Source organism: Acinonyx jubatus, chromosome E1 (genome assembly GCF_027475565.1).
Source record: "Acinonyx jubatus isolate Ajub_Pintada_27869175 chromosome E1, VMU_Ajub_asm_v1.0, whole genome shotgun sequence".
NCBI lineage: Eukaryota > Metazoa > Chordata > Mammalia > Carnivora > Felidae > Acinonyx > Acinonyx jubatus.
Window position 1 is genome coordinate 39,260,774 of NC_069397.1, and position 24,644 is coordinate 39,285,417.

Consider the following 24,644-nt stretch of genomic DNA (forward strand, 5'->3'; position numbering starts at 1 on the left):
CAGATCCCCTCGGAGAAGGATTTTACATCATTGCCACAGATACACTCTGCAAACTTCCTTGTAATCTTTCTCCAAAAGAAAACCAGTCCAACCATTTTTCAAATGTTTAGATTTGATAATTACATACGAGGAATACTCACTCAGATGTTATCTTAGACTGTTATTAAAACTGTCTCTTAAAATGTCAAAGACATAAGCAAACAAACAACAAAAAATTTCTAATTTTACATTTTATTAAATTGGCCATTAGGTGAATGATCATTAAAACCAGTTTTAAGTGAATTAACCCTTAGCTATTCTCGTTGCGCCAAACCTATGTTTATTTTAACCCGTGGCTTCCCTGGACCATTTCTGTCTTTGGCTTCCCAAGTCTGTTCACTGTGGGGAAACGAAGGCCACTCAACTCAAAAGAGCTTTTGGTGGTATAAAGGTTGGAAGCCAGGGGATTATTTGCCCTTTCTCCCTTCCAGACTGAGCATCTATAATTGCAGACACCAGCCACCCTTGCAGACCAAGGGGAACCACTAACTTAGAGGACCCAAGGTCATCGTGTTCAAATGTGACCTGAAGGAAATCTATGAAGAGGTGTGCTGAAAGGAATGAAAGCATTCGGAGAGTTTTATTCATTATGCCCCACCATTCACATTTTTATTAGCAGTTGGCAGCAAAGGAGTCTTTTTAAAGACCTGGCTACATCAAAACAAAAGAGAGAGAGAGAGAGAAAAGAAATACTGGAGAGAAGGCTTTGCTGAGGTGAAATGAATTGACAACATGAGGAAATGTGAGCCATAGAGAGGACCATGCCTGCTGAAATGTCCTCCTTGGTAAAGAAGGATCTCTTAGTGGCTGAACAAGTCCCCTCATCAGTGCCTGGAGAGAATGTGGGGCTGGACTCAGAATGAAGTTAGCCCACAGATAGCATTTGTGCTCAGCAGGAAGAGGGCACCATAGGGTGGCTATGCACTTGTAGATAGTGGCAGACCTCAAAGGAGCTGTGAAGGGTGCTCCATCAGCGAGGTGCTGTCTTACAGATGTTGGACTCATGGCTGGGTTAGCAGGAAGTTGGCGAGCAGGTGCTGGCTTTGCAGACACTTGGGGCAGTTGGTTGGAGACCATTGCAGCCACTGCCAGATGATTTGCCTAAACCTGTTACACAGCAAGCTGGTTGGCAGGAAGGGGGTGTGCAGCCACCTTGGTTGCAGGAAGTGGATCCATCCCAAGTTGGTTGGCTGGAAAGCACGGTGCCACAGGAAACTGGTTTACAAGGGTTCTTTACAGAACATAGGGGCTGGCAGTTAGCCACTGGCTGGCAGATGAAAGATATGGAAGGAGCTGGTTGGCAGCAAAGCGACCAGCAAGGGGACGATGCGTAGCATGTAGGATTGCAAGAGCTGAACGCACAAGTTGATGGCTGGCAGGGAACAGGCATGCAGGGAACCGATGGGCAAGTCTTGAAAATGTAGCAGATGGGTTGGTAATAAGTTAATTTGCAGGTCTGATCTTCACCATTGATGTGTTGACATGAACCTGGTTGACAGCAAGTTAGCTGACATGGACTGGCTGCACAGATGGTTGGTGGGCAAGAATTTTCAGCACAGGAATTTACCTCAGAGCAGGATGGCTGTTGGGACCTAGCGTCACAGGAGACCAATTGGCCACAAGCTGATCTGGACACAAGGATAGGTTCTTGGCAGGAGCTTTGCTGGTCGAGGATGGCTTCACAGCAATTTGCCTGACAGCTGGTGGGTTCCAAGCAGGAGGGTTCCAAATAAGGAGACTGACCAGTTCCAGATTCATAGCAGGCTGTGCGGGAGCAAATGGGTTGGCAGGCAAAACCAACACAAGAAGTTGCCGGAAGGCAGGTAGGTTGGCAGCAAGCAGGTTCACAGCCACTTGGTGCACTGCTGGATGGCTGACAGTTTTCTTGGCAGGTGACCAGCTGCCAAGTTCTGCTCCGGCAGGAACTAGGCAAACAGATACCGTTTTGGAAACTGCCACCATTTGAGCACGTGAAGGTGGGCACAGCTGGAATGGCCGTGGTGGTTCCGGGGCAGCAGCTGTCCACCATGGTGCTGATGTGAAGCTCGCTAGGGAGTTGTAAACTCAGTATACCTGGGTGTGAAAGATATCTCTTATAGGGGCTTTTATAGCTCTTCAGGGGTGTTGGTATGACTTAGAGCATCTTTCCTTGTTATTGTTTCTACTCATTTGTATACAAACATCTGATTAGTAGGCTTCGGGAGCCTGGAAGATATTGTCCCCAGTTTAAAAACTTGTCTGTTGAGTTGAGAGTTTTCTTTGTCGACTTTGGATTCGTTGATGCTGCTCCTGCTCTGGAATGAGCTGTCTTTTTTACAGGTTGCTCTCCAGCCTCCCTAAAGTGGGCCTTTCCCTGTGCTAACCTCTCATCAGAAGGCCTCAGCCCAGCCAAAGCAACCTGCTCTTCCACCAGGAATGCAGTTCTGCACCATTTAAACAATCAGGAAATGAAGCCTTGACCCAATTGAAAGAGGGCGATGTCTGAGATGGTGAACCAGGCAGTACATCCCAAGGACACTTCAGTGTCTCCACCTCTTTCTAGAACCTTCCCATTTGGCTTTCCTGAAACCCAACTTTATTAGTAATACTAATACTAATACTAATACTAATGGCTTCCATTCCATTTATAGCATACTTACTATATACCAAGCCCTTGACTGCATTTTTCATTGAATCTTTGCAATGGTCCTTATTAGTAGCTGCAATTCCCACTGCTATCTTAGAGGTAGCAAAACTAACTCAGAGAGTTTAAATCCTATTTCTCCAAATTATGCAAGTAATAAGAGGTTGAAACAAGATCCAAACCTAGTTGGGACTGACCCCCAAACCTCGGATTGTAATCACCTATTAGACCTCCTGACTTTGGAGTGGAGGAGAAAGACTGTGATATAGTGATTGAAGACTGACCTTAGTACAACAGCACACTGGCTAGTGGGCAGGTGGCCAGGCCCCTTGCTGGGGACCATTTGCCCATTAGTGACTAGAGTCATCAACTAGATTAAACTGGTATAAATACTTACCTCCACTTATCCATACACCCAAAGACATTCTTTTAATTTGGAAATTTTAATAACTGCAAAGTATTTTCCCAAGGATTAAATCAGCCTCTTCCAAGAGGGACTTATGAGGTGCTGGTTGTACTGATTCTTCCCGTCTTTTTCTAGATTTGTCAAGGCTCTGCATTACTGGCCAACTTCAGCAACCCACATCATTCCCTGTCCTGACCTGGTTCACACCAGAAATTCATGACAGAATAGAAAGATCATGGCCTTGGGATCCCAATAGGGTAGAGTTTCATTTTTGGGCTCTGCTACTAACGCATTCCACTGGAAAAGATGACTCATTACCCAAGTGTGCAAAGTACCAAGAGTTTACCAACTAACTGCATTGCTGTTGTTCAAGTTATTTTTACTCTTTTTTTAAGTCTATTTATTATTTATTTTGAGAGAGCAAGTGGGGGAGGGGAAGAGAGAGAGGGAGAAAGAAAATCCCAAGCAGGCTCCCCGCAATCAGCACAGAGCCTGACACAGGGCTCAAATTCATGAACCATGAGATCATGATCTGGGAAATCCTCACCCTTGTCATTAAAATGCCTTTTTTTTTAACCATTGCTTTTTGTGTTACAGCCCCGATCACTCCTTTTGCCATCCAACTCATCACTAATCATTTTGGCACCTTGCAAACTGCAAAGATCACTGCGCTGTTTTATTCCTGAAGGTCTACATCCCAAAGCTCTCCATCTTTCAGGAGAAATACTTCTGGTCTTACCAAATAGATCAGATAATGGGAACATGAATATATTTGAGAAGCCATGTCAACTTCGCTCTGAAAAAGATACCAATGTCCTGTGCTCATTCATACCACTTTTATTGTTTTTAAAGTAATCGATTTTAACATCCATCTTTCTCTGATTCTGCTCTTGCCTTTTTTTCTCCTAAAGAAACTTCTCAATAGGTTGGTACGAGGCACAAACTTTCAGCTATAAGATGAATAAGGTCCGAGGATCTAATATATAACATAGTGACTCTAGTTAATAACACTGTATTACATAATCGAAATTTGCTAAGAGAACTTAAATGTTCTCACATCCCCAGAAATGTGAGGTGATGGATGTGTTAGTTGATTAGATAGGAGGATTCTTTTCACTATATATGTGTGTATCAAATCATCACAATTTACACTTTAAATATCTTGCAATTTTGTCAGTTATACCTCAATAAAGATGAAAAAAAGGTATCTCTCAATAGGGAGACCTTTCACTTTGCTATGGCAAGGCAATAAAGACATCGAATGTATCACCAAGGGCTGTTGTGATCACAGCAAGAGACATGGTGATGTATAAAAAACACAAACTTTGGACTGAACCGTATGTTCTGTATGTTATTTGTATGTTACATGCATTTATGTTGTATGTTACTCTTGTATGTTACTTTCTAGCTGTGACTGTCCTGAATTTTGTGTTTAGCATTCCCCTGTGAATATACATATGGCATATATGTGTAAGTGTGTATACATGTGCATATGTATACATGTGTGTATACTCATACATGTGTGTGTGCATGTGTGTGTGTGTGTTGTTTTTCAGCTTTAAATATATATGTGGTCTGGAGGCTTGTTTGTATCAACTCTACACTGGTCAGGTTCACCCCTGTTTTACATATGGCCATTGTCTAGTTTTCATTGCAGCATAGTATTTATTGAGTGAATACACCACAATGTTGTTGTCTCTATTGATGGGCCCTTGGATTGTTTGTCACTCATATTCTTCATCTTGTAAAATAGAGAGAAAAGCATCTTATTTCACAGAACTGCTATGATTTGCATGAAACACTGGGTCTGTGCTTGGGACAGAGATTTTAAAGCCCTGGCCCACTCCTCTCTTGACTCTGGAAGGAGATGGAGATAAATCTCAATAGGCTGATGAGACAGTACCCCTGACAGCAACATGCAGGATAAGTTCCACCTTTGAGATTCTCCCTCTGCTGCTGTCTCACCCAGAAGTTCTCAAACAGGGATGATTTTTGCCCCTCATCCCCAGGGGTGTTTGCCAATGTCTGGAGACATTTTAGGTTGCCACACTCAGGGGATGCTACCAGCATTTAGTTGGTGAAGTCCAGAGATGCTGCTTAATATCTTACAATGTTAAAGAATGATGCCCACAAGGAAGAATTATTTAGCCCAAAATGTCAATAGCACTGAAGTTCAGAAACCCTGCTCTACCCCCTCTTGTGCTTAGGTTAGCCCAAGATGCACCTTGAGGACTAGACATAGCCCCTCATTCTGTGCCCTAAGAGACTACTCCGAAGAGACTCTGTCCTTAGGATTGTAAGAGGCTGTGTATGAAGTTTACACAAGGATTGTGCCTTACAGAGACTAGGAGAATATAAATAAAGCTCTTGCACAAAAAAAATCCAGTTGTCTTTCTTATTGTACATGTGACCTCCCACTTATTTTCATTCCACTGTGAACCCCAAAGTCAACTGGCTTGCTCCCCAGTTTCCCTATATCCAAGTCCATGCTCCTCCATTCATTTCTCTACACCAAGGCCAGAGGGACATTCCAAAACTAAGTGTTCTTCATGTCACTGCTCTATATCTGGCCCCCCCAGTGCTTTCATGTCAACCGTACACCAAACGAAAATGCCTCTGTATAGATTACAAGGCCCGATGGGTTCAGGTCACTACTGTCTACTTAACTGACCTTAGAACTCACCATGCCTCTAAGCACACCTCTGCCCAAGCCTCAGTAACGAACAGTGTGCTCACAAGCCCCATTTGTGTATATGTTTCCTCTGCCTGGAAAGCTCTTCCTTTCTGATTTTGACCTGGTCCATTCTTATTTGTGCTGAAAGACCCAGCTTCAATTTCACATTCCCCAAGAATTCTTTCCTATCTCTCCCTGTACCCTGCTGAGTTCAGACTGCCCTGTGCTTGCCTCTGTCCCAGTACTTAGCACAACAGAACGTAGTAATTGTCTCTCTGCCTATCTGTCTCTCCCCATCCCCACTCCAACAGTGAGCTCCCTTAGAGCAAAGGCTGACTTCTCAGTCCTACAGCCTACCACAGTCCCCAGCCAACAGCTGTCTAATGAAGCGTGTTGGAAGGATGGATGGATGAGTGGATGAAGTTGCTGTCAAAATAAGTTAGCTGATGAGAATATGAATATTCACAACAGCACAGTGAGAATAACATGCCACTTCAACTTAGCCACTTTATTGGACAGTGAAATATCTTTTTCTCATGGAAGATGTCCCCAAGGAACATGAGCACACCCAGCAAGGCAACACAGGCATGAGGACAGAAAAAAACCTAACGCTGGGGAAGAGACTCCAGATGATGTGGTGAAGCAGCTCTTCTCAGCTTGATGGCAGCAGTGGGCAGGAGCTCAGGATGATTCCCCCTCTCAGTGCCCAGGGGGCCTGCACTTGGACCATTAGGATACTGAAATTTCTGGTGAGTTTTTTGAAGTGTAAGAAGATGGTGAGTGATGGTGAAGAAAGATTCTAAGTCGTTGTGAGCTTTGGGGAGGGCAGTCGAGGTTTCTCTCCAGCTGGAGGTTTGCTTTGCAGGAATTGGTGGGCTGAGGCCAGATCAGTGGTCGGCAGGCTTGGTGGCAGTAGGCGGGGTGGCTTCAGCCTCACGGGTGGTTGGGCTGGTGGGTTTCGCCTCAGTGGGCTGGCAGGGACTGGAATCTGAGACCTCAGCCTTGCAGGTCGTTGAGTCAGTGCAATCTGGTTGGCTGGAAGTGGACTTTTTGCAATCTCGTTTACAGGAGTCAGCACAAGGCAGGCGGGAGCAGACTGGACGGTAAGACAGTGAAGTGACACAGGCTGGTCGGCGCAGGATGGGGTGGCATGGGCGGTAGCAGGCAGGGCGATAGGAGATGGATGTCACATATGGCTGCCTGTAAGTAATGTGTCCAGAGCAGATTGGGCGACAGATTGGACGACAGATTGGGCGGTAAGGAACCGAAGGAGAGCAAGGCTGTTTGCAGGAGCTGGGTATGTAGAAAGTCCTAGAGCAAGTTGGCTGGCAGATGGCAGATGCAGAAGACCCTGGGCGGCAGCAGAGAGGTTGGCAGGAGGTAGATGGGCAGGAAACGGGCTCACAGCAGACAGACCGACAGCGCTTGACTACGTAGCAAGTAGGTTGGCATGGACTAGGTGCACAGATACTTGCTGAGCAGGGGCTGGGCTCAGAGCAGATGGGTTGGCAGATGCTGGAGACACAACAAGAGGGCTCTTGGCAAGTGCTCGAGACACAAGGCGGCTCACAAGGGCTTGGGACACAGCAGACAGGGCGAAGGCACGCAGGCTCACAGACCAGGGCCACACAGCGAGCTGGCTGGCAGTTGCTGGGCTCTGAGCAAGATGGCTCACAAGGACTGGAGTCACAGCAGATAGCCTGACAGCTATTAGCCACAGAGCAGACAGATGGACAGCAGCTAGGCGTGGGGCACACCGGCTGACAGACAGGCTCACAGACCACTGGTTGGCAGGAACTAGGCACAGTGCAGACAGCTGAACAGCAGCTGGGCTCACAGATGACTGGCTGGCAGCAGCTGGGCTCACAGATGATGGACTGGCAGGGAGTGGGTACACAGAGGACCGGCTGGCAGGAATGGGCCTCACAGTACACAGGCTGGGCACAGCTGCTCACAGGACAGGAAGGCTCACAAACGGTGGCCTCACAGCACACAGGCTGGGCACAGGCGGGCTCACAGATGGTGGCCTCATAGCACACAGGCTGGGCACAGCTACTCACAGAACAGGCGGGCTCACAGATGGTGGCCTCACAGCACACAGGCTGGGCACAGGCGGGCTCACAGATGGTGGCCTCACAGCACACAGGCTGGGCACAGCTACTCACAGAACAGGCGGGCTCACAGACAGTGGCCTCACAGCACACAGGCTGGGCACAGCTGCTCACAGGACAGGAAGGCTCACAAATGGTGGCCTCACAGCACACAGGCTGGGCACAGCTACTCACAACACAGGGGGGCTCACAGATGGTGGCCTCACAGCACACAGGCTGGGCACAGCTGCTCACAGAACAGGCGGGCTGACAGCACTGTGGGCCACAGCTAGATGACCCACAGCTATCTTGGCAGGTCACCAGTTGCCATGTCTGGCTCCGGCAGGAACTGGGCAAGCAGACAGGCCCTCCACAGCTCACCTCACTGGAGCAGAGAGAGATGCCTGGCACAGATGGGCATTTCCTAGAACAGCAGTTTCCAGACATGGTGGTGGTGCCTCTGCTCCTTGTGAGTGCTGAGAGGGGTGCTGCCTGACTGGGACAGCTCTCCCAAGCCCTCACTTTTATACCAACTCACTGGCATGTGCTGTTTGGAGACCCTGCGTCTTTTCCTCATTGCTGTTTGGGCCGGTTTTCAGAGGAACATCTTATTATGCCAAGGTTTGTTGATCTGGAAGTTGTTTATCTACTCATAAAGAAGCTGTTTGTTTATTGACTTGCTAAATTTGGAATCTTCGGCGCAACAGATCATCTTGGCATAAGCATCGTGGCCTTCAAACCGAATGATCTGTGTTTCTGAGTGGCAGGAACAGGGGAAGAAGAGAGGAACTTATAATTTATCCATCTTCTAGTCCTCTGTACCAAGCCAAGCCGTGGGGAGAAGGGGAGCCATTAGGGATGTCCACATGAATAGGACCTACTCACTCCTTCCTACATATCTCATTCTCTGGTGGGCAGACAAGCATGCAGGCAAACTCATTGCAGTGCCATGGTAAGGTCAACAATAGACATACAGGGATTAGTAGAGGAGAGCAGTGGTGAGCTCTGTGGGAGAAGGGATGTCTGGGCTGGATTTTAAATGACTATGCTTTGCAGAAATGGTCTTATTTAAAACCATCAGCAATCCCCCAAGATAAGAACTTGTCTCTTCCCATTATAGGTAAAGAAAAGGAAAGGTGGTTGAAATTGGAAAGCTTAAGTCACTTGCTAAAGATCCCACTCAGCTTGCCCCCTAATCTAAGGATGCTCTCCTTCCTCCTCACCATTCTGTTTGGTCTGACCTTTCTCAAAAGACTGTCAAAGCTGCATGTCATAGGCTCAGCCAACTGTGCTGCCCTCCATCCTGTTCTATGAATGGTCCTGTCCCAGACCACTGGCTCTACTTGTCCCCAGAAAGTACTTGATCTTGCCTCTATGCTTCTCCTCCGTGTTTTCCCCCCACCCACTTATACCTCAAGCATTCAGTGGCCCTCCAGAATCTCTCTTGCTTTTGGTGATTTAATAGCTCCTAAAAGAAAGACACTTCCAAAACCCAAAGGATAAAGAGGAAATGCCAGAGATCTTTTGCAAAGACATTGTGAACAAAAGCAAAGAATACAGATGTTTTCTCAAAGTGTGTCAATGCTACTACCTGAGACAGACATAAGATGAGAAACAAACCCTAGGTTTCTTTTTTTTAATGTTTATTTATGTATTTTGAGAGAGAGAGAGAACAAGCAGGGGAGGGGCAGAGAGAGAGGGAGAGAAAAAGAATCCCAAGTAGGGCTCGATCTCATGAACTGTGAGATCATGACCTGAGCCAAAATCAAGAGTCGTATGCTTAACTGATTAAGCCACCAAGCACCCCAAGAATCCTAGGTTTCTAAACACCAAGGCCTGACATCCTTGTTTCAGTAAAGGCCCAGCTCCACAACGCATTTTCAACATCAATACAAAATCCAGGCTCTCCTTTAGAAAAGCTGAACCATCATGCCATCCATTCATCGTCTCTCCCTTCATTCATTAATTTATGCAATTACTCACTCAATTTCTCTTTTATTCATCCATTCGATTCAGCCATCATCAGGCTCTGTGAGAGGGCTACAAAAAGAATGAGTTGCAATTCCTGTCTCAAGGAGTCCGAGTTTAGGAGAGAGACAGATCCATCCATAGCAATTATGGTACAGTATACGTACAAGTGCTATGACAGATGGCTGCACTGGTCCTATGGGGGCATCCGGGAGAAACACCCACAAGATTTTTGGGAAATTAGACAAGGCTCATCAAAAGCATGATACATTTGGGGAGCAGTAAATTGTTCCACAGCCAGGATGGAAGGTTCAGGGGACAGGAAGGAACAACAATGGTACTAAAAGGGTTACTAGCACTCTACCATGAAAGCCCTTGTGGACCACGACAAGTAGTTGGATTTCATACTGACATGGGGGTATTTTAAACAAGGGAACAACTTGACCAAGTTTGCTCTTTGGAAAGGCATCTCTGGCTATGGCAAAGGTATTGGAGAAGGGGGGCAAGTCTGGAGCCCAGGAGACCATCAGCATTCTGGAGCAGTTACTCAAAAGTTTCCTGGTGACAACCTGAACTGGGCAGTGTCATGGGACTGGAGCAATATGAGAGGTTTTATGGAGGTAGAATCTATAGAATCCAGTGGTTGAAAGTGGAAGATTAGGAACAAGAAGTGTCATCCTTGAGATGTAGCTCTCAGACAGTTGGAAAAGAAGACTTTTTGGACAACAGTCTTGCAGTGGGTAAGGCAGAGAAGGAGCCCCCAAGATCCTGATCTCCACCTTTCCAGTTTGTCTATGCATTTCATCTTCCTCAGCTAAGCCAGCAATGCAATTCACATGGAGATGGCCTTCCTCCCACAAGTCCCTCATAAACTCTCTCAGGTGAGAAACTTAATGTGGCATCACCTGTTATGCCATAATGTCCTCCCAAAGAATCCTTCCCTGCTAAGTGGAATTAGCAGAACTTTTAACAATCTACACATTTCTACTTTGTTCTTTTTTTAAAGTTTATTTATTTTTCAGAGAGAGAAAAAGAGAGAGCATGCATGAGCGGGGAGAGGGGAGGGGCAGACAGAGGGACAGAGGATACAAAACTGACTGTGTGCTGAGAGCAGAGAGCTTGATGCAGGGCTTGAACTCACAAACCATGACATCATGATCTGAGCCAGGTCAGAAGCTCAACTGACTGAGCCACCCAGGTGCCCCTCTACTTTATTCTTATAGCTTTCATCTCCCTTGACGTTATATAAGTACCAAAGGGCAAGGATTTTGTGTATTCACTGATATATATCCAGCACCCAGAACAATGTTTGATACATAGGCAGTTTACAATTAATATTTATTGATAAATGAATGAGGACCTCTGCAGGCAGCTAAGAAAGGCAGCGATTTGTCAGTAATTCAAAGAAATCACTACCCTGCTCTCACCCATCCGGGAAGCCATATCAGAAGCAATAGAAGAATCAGATGCTCTGAATCACAACTGCTCAATGCAGACCTACTGGCCTCTTGGCAATTTTGTACTGTTGGCACACTCATGCTCTGGCTGTGGTTTTGTCCTGGGAGTTTTAGTTCTTAGGAGGCCAATTCCAACTAGAGCAAAGAATGACCTACATAGTAAGTCTGAAACTGAACCAGGGCAGACTCAAAGTTTGAAGTCTCTCCCAAGTAAGACACTAGTAGTATTGCTGGACTTTTAAATGAAACAAAAAAAATGAAAACACAATGAGCTACCACTCTATAGCTGCTAGAATGGCTAAAAATAAAAAAGATGTACCATATCAAGCGTTACCAAGGACATGCCGCAACTGGAAATCTCAGACATGGTTGGTGGCAAAACAGTCACAAAACAGTTGGGTAGCTTTTTCATGAGGTTAAACATTGCCACACTATTTATCCAGCTATCCAACACCTAGGTATTTATCTAAAATAAATGAAAACATATGTCCACAAGAAAATTTATACATGAATGTTCATAGCAGCTTTATTCATAATAGCCCAAAACTGGAGACAAGCCAAATTCCCATCAGTAGATGAATATTTTTTTCATGTCCTTTATTCATACAATGCAATACTATTTACCAAATAGGAATGAACTTTGATATCTGCAACAAGGATAAATATAAATAATGTTATTCTAAGTGGAAGAGTTCACACTGCATGATTTAATTTATATGAGATTCTAGAAATGGCAAAAGGTTGATGGTTGCCTGAGTCTGGGGTCAGGGGTGGGGAGGATTTCCTGCAAATGAGGCACTGGGGAATTTGAGGGATGATAGAAAGTTCTATACTGTGAGTGCGGTGGTGGTTACTTGAGTATATACGATTGGCAAATCTCATCAAACTGTATACTATAATTAGGTGCACTTTATTATATATAAATTATACCTTTAAAAAGTTGGCTTATAAAAAAAATTAAGGTAAAAAAAGTAAAAATAACATCCCAGTTTTATTTGTAAATATGCTTAAAAGGAGTCTGGAAACATATATGTCAGTGATAAATGCTGAAGTTGAGAATCCAGGTGGCTATTATTGCTTCTTCAGATTTTTCTGCATTTTTTCATATTTTTAGAGATCATTGCCATGCTTAATGGCATGTATCTTAAATACAGAGAACAAACTGGGGGCTGCTGGAGGGAAGGTGGGTGGGAGATGGGTTAAATGAGTGATGGGCATTAAGGAGGGTACTTTTTGGGATGAGCACTGGGTGTTATATGTAAGAGATGAATCACTGGGTTCCACTCCTGAACCCAAGACTACACTGTATGTTAACTAACTTGAATTTAAAAAAATATTTTTTCTTGTTTGTTGAATGAAACACTGCTTTGCAGGAATAAAAATAAATATTGTTCTTCCAAGGCAAGAGCAGAATTAGCTTTATTCCACATGTAGCTTAAGATCACATTCAGCAAGAAGGGTGCCTGGGTGGCTCAGTCAGTTAAGCATTCGGTTAAGACTTCAGCTCAGGTCCATGATCTCACTGCTCGTGAGTTCGATCCCTGCATCGGGCTCTGTGCTGACAGCTCAGAGCCTGGAGCCTGCTTCAGATCCTGTCTCCGTCTCTCTGCACCTCCCCTACTTGCACTCACACGCACTCTCTCTCTCTAAAATATAAAATAAAATATAAAAATTTTTTAAAAAAGATCATGTTCAGCAAAAAGTTGAATCAACTATTTTTTAAATTTTAACCTTCCGACTGGACCCACACACACCTGGCTCAGGCCCCACCTGGCAGATGTACATTCACCCCTTGCATCCCTGGGACTCAAGCAGAAGAAGTACAGTTGGTCTCAGGACAGGAAAACCTAACCCAGAAGAGGCAGACTTTGCCGAAGCATTTTGGCTAGAAGAAAGAACTGGAGTTCCCAGAACATCCATAGGCACTGTGTTCACGAAGTTTTGCCACAGGACTCTCTTCCGTTCTGAATCAAGCTTGTTTCACCAAAGCCTCTTCCCCTGACTTTGCAAGAAAGTTCTGACCAAACCTGAAGCCTTCCTGCAGAACCATTCTAGGAGAGCCATAATGCTGAAGGAAGCCATGCCCCTTGCTCAAGAGTAAACCCTGGCCAACCTCAGCATTTACCCATTTACTGCATTTTAAAAATGCAAGTCCTGGCTGGGGCTGCCTCCCTAGAGCTAATGGACAAGTTCTCTAATGGTGAAGCCTAAGAATCTATATTTTTAAAAGCCCCCCCCCCCCCAAGTGAAATCTCATGCGGCACATGGAAATTTTATTTTACACCTAGGGTTCTTGTTAAAAACACGGATCAGCGGGCCACTCCCCTGGGGATTCTGACTCTGCCTGTCTGGGGGTGGGGGAGAAGTTGGGGGAGCTCCAGAATCTCCATTTTAACTAGTCCCCAGGTGATTCTGATGCAAGTGGTCCACAAACCACATTTCAAAACCCTGACTGGGGATGCCAGAGTAAATTTTCCTGGCCCGGTGCCCAAGAGGGAGCCAAGGAAGAGGCGGGAGAACTAATTTGGTTACGCCAGCAAGCTCGAATTTATTAAGAAGTTAACAAAGAAATCTTTGCACCAAAAAGCAGCAGAAAGCTGAGGAGAAGGGTCAGTCCCAAAGCCACCTTGAGTCAGAAGATGCCTTATAGTGTCAAGACATGTGAGTCCACGAAAATAAAGCCATGGGGATTCACCCTGTGAGCTTCGGGATCACTTTGGATGGGAACCAGTTTCCATCTCTCACCAGCATATGGCTCTTGTGCTCGGGGCCTTGAAACACCAGGGCAGGCGCTGGAGAACAAGCCCTCGTCTACCAATAACACGGAGGCAGGATGCTGTCTTGGATGCGGGGAAGGTCCCGGAGACGAGGGGTCCCCACCTGCAGCAGGTGCAGGCTTTGCTTGGGCCACCTCCGCGGAGAAGACATGGGGCTTCACTTCGTCTCGCAAACGGGCGTGGGCTGGCAGCAGACGGGGCCGCAGCACCCGGACGAGCCGCAGCAGCTGGACCCGCAGCAGCTGGACCCGCAGCCCCCGCAGCCCGAGCCGCAGCCGCTGCCGCAGCAGTCGCTCCCGCAGCAGCCGCTCCCGCAACCTCCGCAGCCCGAGCTCCCGCAGCCCGAGCCCCCGCAGCCGCAGCAGGACCCGCAGCAGCCGCAGCAGGACCCGCAGCAGCCGCAGCAGGCGGGCTGGCAGCAACACACTTCACAGCAGTCTTGATCTTGAGGGCAGCAGGTGAAGCAGTCCCCCGGGCAGCACCCCATGGTCCCGGCTGGTCAGGTGGCAGGTCAGGAGCGCGGCCGGAGTTCCCCACGTCTGACGGTGGCCAGCGGCCAGCAGCTTTTATAGCCCCTCACCGGAGGGTGTTGGCACAGGGGACAGGATGTTTCCTTTGTTATTATTTATGCCAGTTTCCATAAGAACGTCTCATTAGCTGCCTGTTTATTTTCCAGCCCTGAGTACCTCAACTCATAAAAAAGTCCCACTCGGGCCAACTGCTATTTGTCCAGAGGGTAAAAATGCCATCTTCGAAAAGACCTGTCATCATGGCCAAACACGGGCCAGCCGTCATTAGCCCAGGTCAGAGGGAGTCGCGGCCTCTGTCTCTGGAATGGGTCCTCCCCTTCCACGTCTCCTCGGGTGGCAAGCTGGCAGCCAACCCCGTTTCATCGTGGGTGCTCGTCCCGGAAAACCAGACTTGGGGCAAAAGCCGGGGGCCCTGCGCCTCCTGCTGCAGGCAGAGTGGCTGCTCTCGAGGTCCGGTCCTGTGGCTCCTCCCAGGAGGAAATGGTATCCTAGTGCGGGCCCATGTGAGCAAAGCAAACATTTGTGACTGTGTGTGGTATGTGGAGTGTGCCACACATTTGTTTGGGCTTGGTCACTGAGAATCAGTCATGATTAATAACTGCCTTGTGCGATGGAAAGAGACTCATCATAAAACTGCAAGAGGTGGGAGCCACGTTCTCCCTGGGCCTCCAGGTGAACTGAGCACTCAGCCTCCTCTCTAAGTGGGCTGGAAGAGCAGTGACCAGAACCCTTTCCTTGATGGAAGGAGATGGGACGGGGGAGGGGAAGGAAGGGAAGAAGAAGGACGGAAGATCGTGGAATGTCCAAAACATCTCACTAAAATGGGAATGTTGTGCACTTCTTTTAAGAGCTCCAACTTCATAGACCACCTGGCGGTGGGCGGGATTAGCATACAAGACACCCAGAATACCATCGCAGGGCATAAAATGCCTTTGGGAAGAGGCTAGCATCCACAGAGGATTCAGGTCCGCGTGTAAATTCCACGATGGGTCGAAATTCCTATCTCCGGGTTGGGTTTGGTACCTTGGAATGGTGATGGCAACCCTGGAGACTACAGGCTCGACCTTTGGAAGGCAGCACCCAGAGAAGGGGACTGAGTGGGAGGTGGGAATGAAGGTGGCAGTGGGTGTGGAGATCTGGGTCAAGAGACACAGCCCCTCATTTTAATTTGCCTTTTCTTTTTAGGTGGGCGTGGAGGTAAGGCAGCCTCCAAGACCAGCTAGATGGACTGAGAAGGGTGGAGCCAGATAATGGGTTGCTTGGATCTGACAGGATGCTCAGTACTTCACAGGATGTGGACATTTAGAACTGGGAGGGAGACATCATGTGGTCCAGGGTTTCTAAACGTGCTTTTATGTCAGAATTGCCTAGGGCGGAGGCTTTTGAAAAATGCAGACCTCCAACCTGGACCCCAGTCCTGTTAAATCAGTTAAATCAGAGTATGTTCTCATGGGAGCTTGAGAAGCTATATATTTTAAAGCTTCCCAGATGACTCAAATTCTCAAATAGATTAGGAAACACTGACATAATTTAATGTCACCATGACCATCACCCTGAAGCACTTCTTTTCTACAGAAGCTGATACAAAGGCCCAGGAGAGGACACATTAATGATGGAGTGAGGCAGCCCAGATGTTCTGTTTCTTGGTCCAGTGTTCCTTCCAGCACTGCACATCCACAGATAGACACCTCTGGGCAAGTGTAATACAGTGAGGTCCAAGACAGACACGTCCTTTTTGTTCTTTTTTTTTTTTTTAATGTTTTTATTTACTTTTGAGACAGAGAGAGACAGAGCACGAGTAGGGGAGGGGCAGAGAGAGAGGGAGACACAGAAACAGAAGCAGGCTCCAGGCTCTGAGCTGTCAGCACAGAGCCCGATGCGGGGCTCGAACTCACGGAGTGTGAGATCATGACCCGAGCTGAAGTCGGACGCTCAACCGACTGAGCCACCCAGGCGCCCCTCGTTCTTTTTAATAATAGGCAATGCAGTCACACGAGAAGGACACCAAAGGGCAGGCAGTGCAAAGTCTCTCCTCTTTCTGTGTCCACCAGTCAGTTCTCTCGCCTCTCACCTGCCCTCCCCTCTGCTCCCAGACTCACTTAACCCCTCCGCACCTGAATTTCCTCATCTATAAAATGGAAATTATGATAGTTATAGTGCCAATCTCATAGGCTGTTTTGAAGATTAACTGAGTTATATAAAGCTCTTAGAGCAGTGTATTGGCTACATATTGTTTGATAAACATTAGCTATTGTATTATTTATATACAAGAAAAACAGATGGATAGATATAGATACATTTTTGTTCGTTATACATGATAGCAGCTGTAATAGTAGCATAGTATACACTCTGGTTTTAACTCTTTTTTTCCCTCTTAACAAGATATCTTAGAGCTCATTCATTCCATTTCAGTACATAAAAACATTCTTCATAGTGTTCTATTGTACTGATCATTTATTTAACCAATTCTCTATTGAAAGACATTTGTTTCTAATATTTCCAATATCTGGCTATTACAAACTTTAATTTTAAATATTTTGCTATTATGTAACTGTGTGCTTACACATATCTTGCTATAGCCCTCCCATAAACTCTTGGAAGAGAAATTGCCGGATCCTTGAGTTTTTTCATTTGTAATTTTGATGGCTATTGCCAAATCACCCTTCATAAAGGTTTTACAACTTACACACCCATCAGTGTGTGAGAGGACCTACACAACATGTAATCAAAGTTCATGATCTTGCCAATCTGATAGAAGAAAGATAGGATCTGGCAATTGTAGTAACTTGCTTTTCTATTATCATGAAAGAAATTAAGCAACATTTCATATGCTTAAGTGCTTTGATTGATTGATAAGGCTGCTTTGTGAAACAAGAAACAAAAGTTTGGTCTGTATGATGATTTATAAATATTTTTTCCAGATTGTCATTAGCCTTTGATGCTATAGTTAAATAATAATAAAAACAATAATGTTTGCATTATGAATTTCATACCTGCTTATTGTGGAATTTCTGGAAAATACAAAAAATTAAAGCAAGAAAATAAAAATCATCCATAACCACACAACAAAGATAATCTGCTAATACTCTAGTTTCCCTTTTTAGCACTTTCTCTAAAGACTTCCATATAAATATTGATATGAATACAGGTAGCTATACAGACACATATTTATGTATAAGCATATATATATCAGGTACAAATTTCTAAATCCATGTTCCAAGGTATGTTAAGAATACATAACTACCTTTCTCTTAGACTGCTTAAACTATTTTCAACCTTCATTCCAACTGAGGGGGAAGAAGAGTCAGTTTTGTACAAACTCAGAAATCATTCAAGATTTCTGTCTCCCCATCCTTCATCTGGAAATGGCATCTGAGTTTTGTGGGGCTTGGACAGTATTGTAGCATTAAAGAGAGTATCATAGCATTAAAGAGAGTATCGTAGCGTTAAAGAGAGTATCGTAGTGTTAAAGGATGCACCGTGGGCATCCACTGAAAAGTACATGGTTCTCTCTTATTCTCGGCCACCATACTTCTTCTGATGGCACAGCTGAGATATCTTCTTCCCTGTTCTCCCCAAATTCTACATCCTTCCACCCTCCATCCAGGAGGCCACAAGGCCCTCTCTGTCTGACCACCCACTATCCTCCAGCACAGAAGTCTACTTTGAATTGCATATGCAGAGCGTTGACTTGGCTCATTTACTCCACATTTCTATAGTAATAACCCTACCCTGGGGGCAGTGATTATAGAAACACCCCACTGATGCCCAAGTCATGAGAAAAGAGTGAAAAAAAAAAGAGTGAAAGAAACTCCAGAATAAAGGTAAGACCAATGGATACTCTAGTGTTTCATGCTGACACCTGTTTTTACAAAATTGAAATCATACTGTAAAAACTGATGTGTACACTGACTTCAAGCTGTATTACAAAGCTGTAATCATCAAGACAGTATGGTACTGGCACAAAAACAGACACTCAGATCAATGGAACAGAATAGAGAACCCAGAAATGGACCCACAAACGTATGGCCAACTAATCTTTCACAAAGAAGGAAGGAATAAAGACAGTCTCTTTAGCAAGTGGTGCTGGGAAAACTGGATAGCAACATGCAGAAAAATGAAACTGGACCACTTTCTTACATCGTACACAAAAATAAACTCAAAATGGATGAAAGACCTAAATGTAAGACAAGAAGCCATCAAAATCCTCGAGGAGAAAGCAGGCAAATACCTCTTTGATCTTGGCTACAGCGACTTCTTACTCAACACATCTCTGGAGGCAAGGGAAACAAAAGCAAAAATGAACTACTGGGACCTCATCAAAATAAAAAGCTTCTGCACAGCGAAGGAAACAATAGGCAAAACTAAAAAGCAACTGATGGAATGGGAGAAGATATTTGCAAACGACATATCAGATAAAGGGTTAGTATCCAAAATCTATAAAGAGCTTATCAAACTCAACACCCAAAAAACAAATAATCCAGTGAAGAAATGGACAACAGACATGGATAGACACTTCTCCAAAGAAGACATCCAGTTGGCCAACCAACACATGAAAAAATGCTCAACATCACTCATCATCAGGGAAATACAAATCAAAACCACCATGAGATACCACCTTACACCTGTCAGAATGGCTAACATTAACAACTCAGGCAATGACAGATGTTGATGAGGATGCAGAGAAAGAGGATCTCTTTTGCATTATTGGTGGGAATGCACGCTGGTGCAGCCACTCTGGAAAACAGTATGGAGGTTCCTCAAAAAATTAAAAATAGAACTACCCTATGACCCCACAATTGCACTACTAGGTATTTATCCAAGGAATACGGGTGTGCTGTTTTGAAGGGACATATGCAACCCAATGTTTATAGCAGCACTATCAACAATAGCCAAAGTAAGGAAAGAGCCCAAATGTCCATCAATGGATGAATGGATAAAGAAGATGTGGTGTACACACACACACACACACACACACACACACACACACACACACAATGGAGTATTACTTGGCAAGCAAAAAGAATGAAATCTTGCCATTTGCAACTACATGGATGGAACTGGAGGGTATTATGTTAAGCGAAAGTAGTCAGTCAGAGAAAGACAAATATCATGTGACTTCTTCATATGAGGACTTTAAGACACAGAACAGATGAACACAAGGGAAGGGAAGCAAAAATAATATAAAAACAGGGAGGGGGAAAAACATAAGAGAATCTTAAATATGGGGAACAGAGGGTTACTGTAGGGGTTGTGGAGGGGGCATGGGCTAAATGGATAAGAGGCATTAAGGAATCTACTCCTGAAATCATTGTTGCACTATATGCTAACTAACTTGGATGTAAATTTTTAAAAATAAAACACACGAAAAAAACCATTCTAAAAAAATTTGATTTATACACGAAATATTGTCCTTCACCTGAGAAAATGTTCATAAAGATGTTGATTATTAAATAGTATGAAAGTCTGAGAAATTATGTTTCCATATTGCTGGATATCTGTTTCCAATTTTCCAAAGCAAAACACAGAACTGAGCTTCTTTGATGTGAGTCTTTATGCAACTTTCTTATTATCTCCCTAAAGTAAATCCCTAGAAATATAATTACTGAATCTTCAGCATGTTAATTATTTTAAGGCTATAAATAAATATTGAAAAATCATCCTCCAAAAAAATCCTTCCCATTTTCACCCATTTCACAGATGCCTTCACCAATACCAATTTTTAAGTTTTTTTTAAGTTTTATTTTATTTGGGGGAGGAGGGCAGAAAGATTGAGAGACTGAGAAAACCCAAGCTCAGTTTTGGCCTGAGCTGAATCAAGAGTTGGATCCTTAATTGACTGAGCCACCCAAGTGCCCCAATTTGTATTACTCTAAAATCTCTTTGTCAAGAGATTTGTTGTAATTGGTAGTCAGGTCATGGAATCTCATTGTAGTATTTATTTGTAGTGACTTCATTCTTAGTGCATTTGTTAAGATCTCTTTTTCTTCTTTTGGGAATTATATGTTCAAGCTACACATCTTATTTTATGCTAAGTGCATTAACTTTCCTTTCTCACACTTCCTACAAAATTGTCTCAGGGTATCATCTTTTAATTGTGTCTATGGATTTTTTATGCATTTAATTTTCTTTTTATATAGGCACATCTACCTGTATTTTCCTTCCTGCTCCTTTTGTGCTTTGAAACTTCTTCACCACTCCCAAACAAGGCAACTATTTTTTTTCTTTTCTTTCTTTCTTTCTTTTTTTTTTTAGTTTTTATAGTTGCATTTTTTACACTTACTGCTGTTATCCATCAGGAATTTATTTTGGTGTGTGGCAGATACTACTTTACAATAACGATGTGGTTTTCCTAATTAGGGTACTTGAGTGCCTATTAAATGAATGCTTGGTGTCCAAGAAAAAACAGGATGGGAACATAACAGCAGTCGTGAAAAACTTTGGTGTGGTGTCTGTTTGGGCGGCCTCTTGTGTGCATTGGGTGATATTACACATGCAGTTTCTGGTGTTTCTTTTTGAGACGATCACAAGACAAGCTCTGATTCCGGTTTCACCAGAAGAAGCTCGACAAAAACTTGACTTCTGAGAAGCTTATTATATTTGCATGGCATTGATTTTAAATCATGTGTAGAATTAACCACCTCTTGGCCAAAGGGGCACATTATCAGCCCCTCCCTTTGTGCCCAGGAACTGCACTAGGTACTTTATATGTGTTTATGTGGTTAATGTTCAAGATAACTACATACAGTAAGTGTTATGATCCTTATTTTGTAGATGAGGAAATTAAGGCTCCTGAAGATCAATTACTCTAACTAGAAGATGCAGAGCTTGGATTCAAACCCAGATGTGTCTGCTTCTGGAGCCTATTGCCCTTTATGTCAGGCTTTCTGGATGGAACCACAGAAAACGGCTTCTTTGTCTTAAGGTAAGTAAGCCTTATAGTAAGAATATCTTCTATGATTGTATGTTTCACAACCACAGAGGTCATAGCTGTTTTATTCACCAGTTTACCCCCAGTGGGTGCTGTAAGGTGGGCACTCAATAAATATTTGTTAAATAAATGAAAAACTAAAATCATGAATGAATGTGAGATGATCCCCTGTAATGAAGTACATTGAGAGGTGTCCACTATAAAAGAGTGGGGTCTCTGCTGCCATTCCTTACCCATCTTTCATTGTTATCAATCGCTGCTTCACTCAATCTCAAGTCTGCAAGTATCACTGTCCAATAGAACTTTCTGTGATAACAAGAATGTTCTGTAATTGCTCTGTCCAATATGGAGTCGACTAGACACATATGACTATTAAGCACTTGAAATGTGGCTAACGTGAAACTAATTTTTAAATTTTATTTCATGTTAATATCTTTATGTTGAAATAGCCACATATTGTGACTTCTCTATGGGGCAGGATACCTCCAGAGGTTCTGTTTCAGATGGTATGGCAGGCTAGGTTATTTGGGCTAACCTGCATTATGAAAACAACTGAATATGCTGTATTATTTTCTAATTGTTAGTCTTATTAGTCTTATTTTTTTATGTTTATTTATTTTTGAGAGAGACAGACACAGAGAGAGAGAGACAGAGCGCAAGCGGGGTAGGGCAGAGAGAGAGGGAGACACAGAATCGGAAGCAGGCTTCAGGCTCTGAGCTGTCAGCACAGAGCCCAATGCAGAGCTCAAACTCATAAACTGAGAGAACATGACAGGAGCAAAGTCAGACTGAGCCACTCAGGCACCCCTTGATCTTCTTAACAGCATCACTGAGCTGACATTACTTCTCTTCTGAGAGCATTTGCTGAATTTGACAAACTTGAATTGTAGTTTTCATGACCTTTCTGGGAGATAGAAACAGAAAATAAAGTCTAGGACCCAACCAAGGTAGAGGCTCCCTTCCATAAACTGGGACCCTCAAGGGCCACACCTCTTGGTGACCCAGACATAAATTCAGCCTAGTCACCTCCCATCACCATGGCACTGTAAGGAAAGTTACCATTCACAACTGAATTATTAAAAAAAAACTTCTGGCCATGAATTTAAAGAGGCTTCTGACTGGTAGTGCCCCAGTGTACTGGCAGGAACAAATTCAAATCCTGTCTGGAAGAACACACCACTATCCTACCTCCACAAAGTCCCACAGATGATATTCTGAGGAAAGCAAGTGTGGCAATCATTAGTGCTATCACCAAATATTTCTGTCTCTCTCTCTCTCTTTCAGAAACATTGCAGGAATGCACTTCTCTATCCCCTTTGGAGTTAGGCATGGCCACGTGACTTGTTTTGGCTAATAACATATGAATAGAAGTGACACGTATCACACATCATTTCCACACCAAGGCTATATGAGCTGATGTATAATGTGCCACTTTTTCTTCACCCTCCCAAGAAGATTTCTGGAAGTCTGTCTAGAGTTGGAGCAACTGTCAGCCTGGACCCTTAAGTAAGTATGATGATTAGAGACTCCTAATGGCTATGTGGGACATAGAGCATGAGCAAGAAATATACTCCTATTGTGATAAGATTTGGGAAATTGGGGAGTTGGTTGTTACTGCAGTAACCATAACTTAGCCTACCTTTACTGGTACAGTGAACAATTTGCAGTCGTGCATAACTAGGCACACAGGGAAACAAGACACCATGAGTGAGAATCAGCAGAAACAAGAGAGCATAAACAGACGACAATTCAGATCCTGGAATTATCAAACACAGGTTATAATAAAGTATGTTTCTGTCTTTAATGGAATAAAAGGCAAGCTGGAAAATATCTATGGGTGTGGGTAAATATAGCTGACAAGAGAAAGTCAGCCCTGTTTAACCACCCCCCTCCCTTAGAATTTCATGGATGCAGAAAAGTCAAGATGTAACCATCTGGTGCTTTCTTTTGGTTCCCACCACAAGTGAAGACAAACAAGAGGCCCAGAGAAAGTCTTTGTTTCAGTCGCTACTGCTGCATAACAGAAAGCCCAAATACAGTGAAATAAATCATTTTATATGTGATATAAAGAATGTTATTATGCTCATGGATTCTGTGGGCCAGGAATTCTGAAAAAGCAAAGTAGGATGGCTTGTCTCTGCTCTGTAATGTCTGGAACATCATCTGGAAAGACTCAAAGCCTGCCTGGGCGTCCTCAAGGCAGCCCAGAAGAATGAGGTGGAAGTTGCATTGCCTTTTATGACCTATCCTCACAAGTCACTGGTGTAACTTACTCTACAGTCACAAACTTGCCCAGATTTGATGGGAGGGTCTATGTCAATGGAAAACTAACACAATCATGATGTAGAAAGAGCGTGGGAATAAGAGATATTATTGCACAATCCTCTTTTCATACAGTCTTCTTCTTATCCTGGGTAATCCTTTCCCAGCATGTGGGATGCATATGGCCTACAGTCTTTGTCCTCTGCCTCTTTCCTCCCCTTTCTCCCCAACAACAAAACCAAGAGGTATCTGGCATCAGCCATTTCTTCAGGTTTACTAATAACCCTTTAATTGAACCATACCCTGCATGCTCACTGTATTTCTTGCCTCTCTCTCTCTCTCTCTTTCTCTCTCTGTCTCATTGCCCATTAACAAGAACCTAGGGGAATTATTTGAAGGAAGCTAGAGTAAGGGGGACAAGCCCTCTCAGTTGGTCATGAAGGCTAATTTAATTCAATATCTCTGGTTTCACTGAAGTCAGGGAAGTATGAGGATCAGAAAAGATGATCCACGTTGAATGCACACTTGTCTCCTAGTTGAAGGAAAATCTTCCCAGGCCTGTATTTTATGTTTGGAGCATACGTGCCACCACAAACTCTATTACCTGCCATCTTGGAACTCTCCCTCCATATATAGTCAGGGTTGTCCAGAGAAACAGAACCAATAGGATATATGTAGATAAATAAATATAGATATAGATTATAAGAAGAGATTCATTATAGAAATAGGCTCACATGATTATGGAGGATAGGAAGTCCCACTATCTGCCATCTGCAAACCAGAGAACCAGGAAAGCTGGTAGTATGATCCAGTCTGAGTCTAAAGGCCTGAGAACCATGAGCATTAGTATCCAGGGGCAGGACAGGATAGATGTCCCAGCTCAAACA

At 44.2% G+C, this 24,644-nt stretch overlaps 3 protein-coding genes across 3 annotated transcripts; all 3 read right to left on the reverse strand.

Moving 5' to 3' along the window:
- Positions 1–226: 226 nt before the first annotated feature.
- On the reverse strand, positions 227–2,103 carry KRTAP29-1 (keratin associated like protein 29-1). Its single transcript, XM_015068603.3, has one exon. The coding sequence runs from the start codon at positions 2,066–2,068 to the stop codon at positions 1,052–1,054; it is 1,017 nt and encodes a 338-aa protein (XP_014924089.1). The 5' UTR covers positions 2,069–2,103; the 3' UTR covers positions 227–1,051.
- A 4,128-nt stretch (positions 2,104–6,231) lies between these two features.
- On the reverse strand, positions 6,232–8,344 carry LOC106971742 (keratin-associated protein 16-1). The gene has a single exon (XM_027048949.2). The coding sequence runs from the start codon at positions 8,277–8,279 to the stop codon at positions 6,630–6,632; it is 1,650 nt and encodes a 549-aa protein (XP_026904750.2). The 5' UTR covers positions 8,280–8,344; the 3' UTR covers positions 6,232–6,629.
- A 5,417-nt stretch (positions 8,345–13,761) lies between these two features.
- Positions 13,762–14,639, reverse strand: LOC113596296 (keratin-associated protein 17-1). Its single transcript, XM_053211806.1, has one exon. The coding sequence runs from the start codon at positions 14,519–14,521 to the stop codon at positions 14,192–14,194; it is 330 nt and encodes a 109-aa protein (XP_053067781.1). The 5' UTR covers positions 14,522–14,639; the 3' UTR covers positions 13,762–14,191.
- Between the last annotated feature and the right edge of the window lie 10,005 nt (positions 14,640–24,644).

Excerpts from the sequence above, each read along its gene's own strand:
- LOC106971742 (XM_027048949.2), bottom strand. The coding sequence starts at position 8,279 with ATGTCTGGAAACTGCTGTTCTAGGAAATGCCCATCTGTGCCAGGCATC.
- KRTAP29-1 (XM_015068603.3), bottom strand. The coding sequence starts at position 2,068 with ATGGTGGACAGCTGCTGCCCCGGAACCACCACGGCCATTCCAGCTGTG.
- LOC113596296 (XM_053211806.1), bottom strand. The coding sequence starts at position 14,521 with ATGGGGTGCTGCCCGGGGGACTGCTTCACCTGCTGCCCTCAAGATCAA.